This window comes from Lycium ferocissimum, chromosome 3, assembly GCF_029784015.1.
Source record: "Lycium ferocissimum isolate CSIRO_LF1 chromosome 3, AGI_CSIRO_Lferr_CH_V1, whole genome shotgun sequence".
NCBI classification, from domain to species: Eukaryota; Viridiplantae; Streptophyta; class Magnoliopsida; order Solanales; family Solanaceae; genus Lycium; species Lycium ferocissimum.
Genome location: NC_081344.1, coordinates 23,029,560 through 23,039,311, shown reverse-complemented (window position 1 = coordinate 23,039,311; position 9,752 = coordinate 23,029,560). Strand labels below are relative to the sequence as shown.

The window sequence follows — 9,752 nt, the reverse complement described above, 5'->3', positions numbered from 1 at the left end:
TGATTTTTTCTTGTCATTTGAGTTTATAAAAATTCCTGTTTTTATGACAATATGAATTATTCCCTAATCCCAGAAAGAATTGACAGTGTTACTATTCTTATGTTGTTTGGTTACTCTTGAAAATGGCTGTACAAAGAAGAATTTGATTAATTCAACTTATAAGACTTTATTAGAAAATTAAAAAAACGAAACGATTCAGTTTGAACAGCAAAGGGCGATTACTCTGAATAGTTGTTTGAATAACGAGATACATTTACGTACCATTAGTGCAAATATTGGCAAACATGCTAAGTAAAATCGATTTATTAATAGTAGAACCTAGATGAGTGATAGTACTAACAAATTTGATTTGTTGATACGAGTTGATTTTTTGTTACGATAAATTGAAGACCATTCTTGTTTTCATTTTATTTCATTGGGGTGACTTCATATCTGGAGGCACTTGATTCATCATGAAGTTTTGATTTTTCTTGTAATTTGAGTTTATAAAAGTTGCCGTTTTTATGACAATACGAATTATTCCCTAATCTCTACATCCCAAAAAGAATGACAATTTTAATATTTGGAAAGTCAAAAGGTATTTTCTCAGACATGTAAGAATTTTCTTCCTATACAAATTGTGTCTATAGTAGTTGTAATTTCTAAATATGTAGCTTTGATTTTGATAAAACATAGGCACTTAACCCCTTATTCTATTTTGCGATTGATTATAATCATTTTTCTCTTAGAACTTCAAGTATGTTTATCTAATGATACGATATTTGGTGCCCTAATCAGAGTTTATTTCCCAACTATTTTTTTTTTTTTGATCATGTGTCAGTTAAATAGTCTTAATTTTGCTCAAGTTAGTTGGACACTCTTTCGGCCAAGGTTGATTGTATTTCTGGCTCTGGGGGTTGAGAAGAAAGCAAGCTTCACTTACATTGAAAACCCAATTGCAACATTGTTTTTCACTTAAGAGCCACAGTTTTTTGTGGTTAATGACACAATAATTTTATTTTTAAATTTGTTTCGATTCTTCTATTTGGTATGCAGCCAGAAATTTTGACATGAGATTCAACAATTGCTAAAAAGGACAGGAAATGGATTGGACTTCTTACATTTCTAAAGGAAAACTTGGAATAGGGCAAGCACAATTGCTTAAAAGTTCAATAATACGTACTTTCTTTTAGTGCAACATTCTTCCTGTTCAATTTATAAGATTGAGGTAGTAGTATTTGTTCCGTTCGTCTTTATAATATGGTTGCCATCCAATTCTGTACTATTATCGTTGTGTTGGTTGGCTGCTCTAGTTCATCTTAATTCTCCATCAATATTTGCATTTGGCACTTTAGCTTTTGTGCTGTAGTTTTCTGTTGTAGTTTGTTAGTTTCATTCTGTGCTAAAGGATAAGAATGGCAACTTTTTTTGGTCCCCTTTATTCTAGTTGATGATTTTCAATTTTCCTTGTTTTGTTGTTTAGGAAGATCTGCTCCTCGTCCTGCCCCTCGTGCAGCCCCTCGTCCTGCTCCAGCCCCAGGTTGGTTTTTTGGTAGTCAGACCCAGGGGCGGAGCCAGCTTATACCGAGGGGGTTCATCCGAACCCCCTCGGCGAAAAATTGCAGTGTATTTTCAAACTTAAAATTATTTTATTTTGTATATATAGTAGGTGTTGAACCCCCTGACTTCTTCGTATATTTACCTTTTAGAATTTTTGAACCCCCTGGATGAAAATCCTGGCTCCGCCACTGGTCAGACCTTTTTTCTTGGCAACTTATTTATGTCATTTGGTTCTTCTGGTCGATGCGGTTTGATCTCATTCCTTTGCCTGTGCATTTTCATATTTTATCTCATTTTCTTGCAGTACACCATGCTCCTCCACCAGCTCCCATGCAAAGTAGCGGTGGTGGATCCATGCTTGGTGGTATTGGTTCTACCATAGCTCAAGGTATGAGTATATCCTGCAGTATGTACTATGTAGAAAACTTAAATCACAGTTCGTCAATTATATTTTGTGGGGCAAAATTGCTTAAGGGTGTCCCTTGTATGTTTTATGATTATTATGTTTACAGGGATGGCCTTTGGTACTGGAAGTGCTGTGGCACACAGGGCTGTAGATTCTGTTATGGGTCCACGCACTATTCAACATGAAACTATTGCTTCCCAGGCACCTGCTGCAGCAGCTCCAACAACCAGCGGTGCTGGTTCAGATGCTTGCAGTATGCATTCTAAAGCATTCCAAGACGTAAGTGTTAACTTCACCATTTCATTATAAAAAAAAAGAAAAAAAAAAGAAAGTGTTTTCCACCTATTAACCACTTATTATTTGCAAAATGGAGATTGCTCTTTCAGCCTACCTAGTTGGTTGACCTGTCCTTTTTTTCACTAGAAGATCCTGATACTGTATTGTTCTTTGGTTCAACTTGCAGTGCATCAACAGCTCTGGAAGTGACATTGGCAAGTGTCAGTTCTACATGGACATGTTGTCCGAGTGCAGGAGGAACTCAATGCTGAATGCCTAAGCTTGTTGGCTGGGTATCAAAAGACATCATTTCCCCCTGGAACTTGGCAGCAAAACTCACTTTAGCAACTAAACTTAACTGGTAATTATTTACACCCCTAAACAACTTAACTGATAATTATTTACCCCCCTTAGCGGCCTGGACGGAACTGAGTGTATTACACTCGCGCCACGTCATTGCATGTGTCATTGCCACGTCATTGCCACGTCAAAAATTACCAACTCTTCATTTTTTATTTTTCTTTTATTATTTTTTCTCTTTCTTCTACTTTCTCCTCATTCTCACCAACACCGCCGCCGCCCCACCTTCTTCCGCCCCTCCACCCCCACCCCAGCTGCATTGTGATTTCTTCATTATTGAAGAACACCACCACCACCACGCCAACCCCCACCCCCAACCAAACAACCAAACCCACCTTCTTCCGCCCCTCCACCCCACCCCAGCTGCATACCAGCTGCATTGTGATTTCTTCATTATTGAAGAACACCACCACCACCACGCCAACCCCCACCCCCAACCAAACAACCAAACCCACCTTCTTCCGCCCCTCCACCCCCACCCCAGCTGCATTGTGATTTCTTCATTATTGAAGAAATTGCAATGTATATCATCTTCATTATTGAAGAAATATATCATCTTCATTATTGAAGAAATTGCAATGTATATCATCTAAGAGAAAATAGGGAGATATCATCATTTCTATATCTCACCAAACAGAAACTCTTATATTCTTTATCAATTAAGCTCTAATCGCAACAATGGTGTCTGCTACTGCAAAGAAAACTGTTGCTCCCAAGAAACCCCGATCTCATCCTCCTTATGTTGAGATGATATCAGAAGCAATAATGGTGTTGAAGGAAAGAACTGGTTCAAGTCAAGTTGCGATAGCAAAATTCATTGAAGAAAAGCAAAAGGATTTGCCTACAAACTTCAGGAAACTCTTGTTAGTTCAATTGAAGAAACTCGTCGCATCAGGCAAACTCACTAAAATCAAAGGCTCTTTCAAGCTTACCCCCGTTGTCAAACCCGCCGCAAAACCTGCCGCAAAGCCCGCCGCAAAGGCCGTTGCTCGGCGAAGAAGAAAACCACCGCCACCGCAAAGCCAAAAGCGTTGAAGGGTAAAGCGAAGAAATACGGCGAAGAAAGCGACGAAGAAGACGGGTCGCTCCGCGAAGAAGGTTGTGAAGAAAGCAACTCCGGTGAAGAAAGCTGCGGTTGCTAAAGTGAAGAAAACTACACCGGCGAAGAAGGTCGTGAAGAAGCCTAAAACTATTAAGGCAACTCCGGCTAAGAAAGCAAAGAAGTGAAGAGATTAGGTTAAATTGGTGGTTGAATTTGTAAATTGTTTTTACATTTCTCTAGTGAAGTGATATGAATTTGACCCTTTTCTTTTAGGGTTTTGATTTTTTTTTTTTTTTTTTTTTAGTTTGCGTATTGCTGTTAGTATTGTTCTCCATTGTTAGGGTTTGTTTTAGGGGTATGATGACATATGCTCATTGTCATAATATCTTCTTCAGACAGTGGGTGCATTCAATTGATAACAATAATATTTTGCTGGAAGACAAGAATTGTAATTTCAGACAGTGAAGATTGTTCCTTGAATATGTAATAAGAAATTAAAGTAACTAGAGCTTAATAACAAAACCCGAACAACACTAGAGAGAGAAACCAACACAAAGAACAAAGCAAATGTCAATTTTATGCAAATGTCAACTTTATGCATTTGAATGATCGTTTTACCTGGTTTCGAATTTGAGCTGGTTTGTTAACTCAACAAATTTAATCTCTTTATTTGTGTCAAATCAAACCCATAAATTAAATCTATATACAAAGAAACAAAGAAGAAGAAAAAATAGTGGCGAATGTTGAAGTAGAACGCAGAAGAGAAGGGAAAAGAATAAGAAAGAAAAGGAAAAAGTTAATTTAAAATAGAAAATAAAATATTAAGAAAATCTTAATATATCATCCAATTAGAAGATGACATCTGTATAGCTTGGGACCACTTTTAGTGTTTATTTTTTCCTCCCACGCGCTTTTAAGAGATTGAGACACTTTCGCCACGTCACCCGTTAAGGGGGTAAATAATTATCAGTTAAGTTGTTTAGGGGGTAAATAATTACCTGTTAAGTTTAGTTCTTAAAGTGAGTTTTCTTTTTGAAATGATGTCTTTTCTCTTTTTATAACTTTATATTCATTCTTACTCCGGGAGGAGATTTTATCTTAAATAAGCTGTTCAAACATGTTAGAATGTGAGATAAAGGATTGTGTGCAGTACCCTTTTTTTAGTGCTACATCTATTATTTGCTGGCATGGGTTCAACAGTATTTAACCTTGGTTCCTATGTTAATAACTCGCCATTTAGCGTTGTTTCTTAAAGTTCCATTTTATATTCAATTCTGAGCATGAATTGGATGGACAATCAGACAATTGTTGCACAGATCTGGATCACTTTTCCTATACGGGCGAATCACAATGCACGTTGGGCCTTATCTTTTATTCTGCTTGCCGTTGTACTATTGATTGTGATATTATCTGTCTTATGTAGAGCGATTAGTATTGACTATGGATTTGAATCTTGTCATTCCATTTATGTATAACTAAAGATAGAGCAGATAAGCCGTGATGTTTAGTTGAGTCATATGATGGTAATTCATCTCTATGAATGTTGAGTTAGTGATTCGTTCGGTTCTTAACAAGTACTATGGCAAGCTATCCTCATATCTTTTGAACTTTCTTTGAGGCTTTAATTCGGTCCTACTTCAAAATGAGTAGGCTGACCTTTTTACTCAAAAAGTTACTCCATCAGTAAATTAAACGGAAAAGGGCCAAATATACCCCTGTACTATTGAAAAAGGGCTAAATATACCCTTCGTTATACTTTGGGTTTGAATATACCCTTGCTGTTATACTATGAGTCCAAATATACCCTTCCACCGTTAAAATTAACCAAGGTCAAACCCAATCCCACATGGCATGAATATTTTAATAAAACAAAGATTATGCGGCATGCCACCTCACTTACCAAACTAAAAAAATAAAATTATTCTCCTTCCACTCTTTATGTCTGAATTCCAAAATTGCCGGTAACTCCATTTCCGTCAGGAAAGTTGTTCTGATCTAATGCTAGGTCCCTAGCAGCTCGAATGCAATTCAAAGTAGTCATTGTAGCTTTAGCTTCCATCTTACCCGGAAAATCCCTACTCCTCCGTAGTCCTCGTTCCTTTAGCTTCAAGCGTAATCGTTTTCGCTTTAACTCGGTGAGAATCACTCTTTTTTACGATGGGTCTCTTGCCGGCTCTACTTTTCGTTCGATCCGAAATGGTAATCATCCGACTCCTATCCTCTTTGCTCGGTTTCCTCCCATGAAATCCCCATTTTTCTCACTTTTGCCGAGTGTAGCCGACAAAATCGTAGGAGCTCGTTGAACTCGATCAAACATCAAACAAGTAATGTTGCTTATCATTATAATTTTTATTCATTGAATATAATTTCTCAATATTGTAAACGTGAATAAAAATATGTCGATTAATGGGCTTGAAACGTTGAAATATATTACTTTGAATTGCATTCGAGTCGCTAGGAACCTAGTATTGGATCGTAACAACTTTCCCGACTCGAAATGGAGTTACCGGAAATTTTGGAATTCAGACACAAAAAGTGTTGTTCTGTAAGTTTAGGAAAGGAGAATATATATATTTTTTAATTTGTTTATGAGGTGGCATGCCACATAATCTTTGTTTTATTAAAATATTCATGCCATGTGGGATTGGGTTTGACCTTGGTTAATTTTAACGGTGGAAGGGTATATTTGGACTCATAGTATAACAGCAGGGGTATATTCAGACCCAAAGTATAACGAAGGGTATATTTGGCCCTTTTTCAATAGTACAAGGGTATATTTGGCCCTTTTCCGTAAATTAAATTAGAGAAATTTTGCGTAGCTTGGCTTTCTCAACTGAATATGTAGCCATTTTGGCTCAAATCTCAACTTATTGTTCATTTTAGCCCTGTTTTCTTTATGGTATCGCTAATTCCCCTTATCTCTTTCAATCGAATACCACTGTTGTAACCACCGTTGCCCCACCATATCGATCGCCAATGCCTCCTTTGTGCCACTGCGGGAGTTCGTTTCTGATTACCTGCCAAAAACATGTTCTTTCATATCAGGATGTGCCAAAAAAATCAATATATTCTCAACCTCTCACGGTCATAAAATTTGCAACAATCTTCTCTCTGCCCTCTGCTCGGCAATGCAATGCCCATGCTCACGGCGAATTAGAGCAATAATCCACCCCCGTATGATGTCAAACATCCAAATCACCTTTAACATCATACATCAATCTTGTCATTGGTATAAAATCACCCCGTATGATTTCACATTTCAAGGACGTTATGAAATCACCTACATTGGTATAACGCAAGTCACGTTTCCATCAATCTTGTCACGCCAGTCATCCGAAATATGCACCTCATCAATCACCAATAGCACAGCCCCATGCCACTTTCCAATTCGGGGTTAAAAAATGCTTTTATCCTAATTATTCAATTTTCATATTTGATAAGCTTAAGTGCATTCGTGTTTTGATGATTGTCAAACTGATTCAGAACCAGATAGAGACCTGGTATGTGATTTGCTCTCTGTGCATCTTGCACGGTAAGCTGAGACAGCTGTAAAGCTGAGCTACTCACTGCACACAAGTACAACAGTTGAGCTGGCCCATGCTTTAGGTCAAATATTAAACGAGTCGTCTCTATCCATCCCACATGCTTCCCACTATATATACAACATGTTGCAACATATTGTGTATCACTTGAAAAACCTAATCTAAATTGGGCAAAAGCTGCCATCACAAGATTTCAAGTGATCACAAGAACAAAGTCACCTGCAAAACTGAAGAACCAGATCCAGATACAAATTTAGTCTAAGTTCTTTATGTTGTTGTAAGTCTTTGTTTTGTTATGCTAAAATTGTAAACCTACTCTTCCCAAAAATGAACTGTTGTAGGTATTTCAAATTCTTAGTAATTGTTAGGCAGTTTATCTTTCAATCTATTAAGTGGTAGCCTTGGCTAAAGTTAGCTTTGGTGTATTAGTTGGGTTTGGCTAGGAGATAATACTCAAAATACCCCCCAACGTTTGACCAAAATCCCAACTACACACCTAACCTTTGCGGGGGTCCTATTACCCCCCTGGACAAATTTTTTCAGTAGCAAAATGACCCTGATGTGGCGAGAGCGTGAATACACCGCCCGGTGGCGCGTGTTAGCCTTTAAAAATCTCGCATGTTTTGGACGCCAACTAAGTGCCACATATGATGCCAAGTAGATAAAATTTGAACTCCCTCCATTTTTAGGCTACTTCATCTTCATCTTCACCCTATTTAATATCCATCCCCATTTTTTGTTGTCAAAATAATATCCATTATAAACGAAAATCTCAATTGAAGAAAATCCACATATGATTCCGAACAACTTGTTAAAGAACAACTTTCCACCATAAACGAAAATCAAGAAAAAAATGAAAAATCAAGAAAGAAAAAGGAAAAAGGAAAAAAAATAAGGATGAAAAATCTAATCTTGTTAAAGAAAATCGATTGGAAGTTGCTTGTTTGGAGTTGCTACTTGTTGCTTGGTTGGAGTTGTTTAAGCACTAATTCTTTGAGTTGATTTGGGGAGAAAATTAAACTCCATTTCTAAGAATTTGGAGAAAGTTATGAAGAACACCAAATGGGTTTCTCGAAATTTTGATTGTTTAATCAAATTAATGGATGAACTTTGTTATATTTGGTGTTAGGAAGCTTCCTTTCACATTTGGGTTTGTTTGGATTAGATTTGAGCAAGTTGGTGTGATTTTTTTTTTCAACTCCTAATGAAGATGATGATGATGATGATGATAATGTTGATGAAGATGAAGGAGAATTGGGTATGGGTTTTCGATCCTTAATAAAAATGGAGTATGGAAAAGGAGAGATTTTTTTTTTTTTTTTGAAGAAGAAGAGTAGATGGATGGAGGAAGGGGGAAATTAATAAAAAATGGGGCAAAATTAAACACGTGGCACGTAAATGTGCGCGTGTGGACAACGCCATTTAATATTTGGGGGTTGTATGGATTGCCACATCGGTCAGTGGGCATTTTGATCGAAAAAATTTGTTCAGGGGGGTAATAGGACCCCCGCAAATGTTAGGTGTGTAGTTGGGATTTTGGTCAAACGTTGGGGGGTATTTTGAGTATTATCTCGTTTGGCTAGAGGTAGTCAATCTTCGTTTCCTTGGCTAGAGGTAGTCAAGTGGAGGTGCTTACAATCAGTGTATTGTAAGGGTGGAGGGACTACGGGAGTCAGTTCCTAGGTTGCATAAGTGTTATTGCAAGGGTGAGGGATTATGGGAGTTAATTCCTAACTTACGATAGAGTTGTAATTTGAAGTTACTCATGTAGTGGAGTTAAAATTCTACTGGGGTAGGTCGTGATTTTTAATCCCTCGAGCAAGGACTTTTTCCAGGGTAAAAACAGTACCTTCTTTACTTCCTGCATTGCATAAGGGAACTAGTACAAAACCAAGTCCTTCATACACTATTTGGTAATAATAATTGGTATCAGAGCAGGTGCTTTCTAAAAGGTTAACACCTAGAAAGAATCTGTAAAATGGCTGCACCACCCAATATGGAAGAAGGTCAATCTTTCACCAGGCCACCAGATCTAACGGAAAATAATATGGGTGGTGGAGGACTAGAATGCACGACTTCATCATAGCTGAACACTCAGAGCTGTGGGATATCATATGTGATGGCCCCTATATTCCAGTACACACAGGTGAAGATGGTGTAAAATCCACTGCCAAAACAAGGAAAAAATACAATGATGCTGATAGAAAGGCAGTGGAGAAAAGTTATAAAGCCAAGAAGATCCTTGTGTGTGGAATAGGACCTGATGAATACAATCAAGTCTCAGCGTGCTTCACTGCTAAAGAAATCTAGGAAGCTGTTCAAACTTTCCATGAAGGAACAACACAAGTGAAGAACTCCAAGATTGACATGCTCACCATAGAATATGAAATGTTCAAAATGATAGAGGGAGAATCTATTCATGATATGCAAACTAGATTCACCTCTATTATAAATGAGATTTATTCTCTAGGAGAAGTCATCACAACCACCAAACTGGTAAGAAAGTTTCTGGATGTATTACCTAATTCCTGAGATAGCAAGGTAAATGCCATCTCTGAAGGTAAAGATCTCAGCACGTTGACTGTCG

The 9,752-nt window shown here is 37.6% G+C and overlaps 1 protein-coding gene and 1 pseudogene across 1 annotated transcript; both read left to right on the top strand.

Moving 5' to 3' along the window:
- Window positions 1-1,418: 1,418 nt before the first annotated feature.
- Window positions 1,419-2,526, top strand: LOC132051042 (uncharacterized). Its single transcript, XM_059442349.1, has 4 exons — window positions 1,419-1,519; window positions 1,844-1,927; window positions 2,052-2,224; window positions 2,409-2,526. The coding sequence occupies exons 2-4, from the start codon at window positions 1,870-1,872 to the stop codon at window positions 2,499-2,501; spliced, it is 324 nt and encodes a 107-aa protein (XP_059298332.1). The 5' UTR covers window positions 1,419-1,519; window positions 1,844-1,869; the 3' UTR covers window positions 2,502-2,526.
- Window positions 2,527-3,190: 664 nt separating this feature from the next.
- Window positions 3,191-3,916, top strand: LOC132051041 (histone H1-like; annotated as a pseudogene).
- The last annotated feature ends 5,836 nt before the right edge of the window (window positions 3,917-9,752 follow it).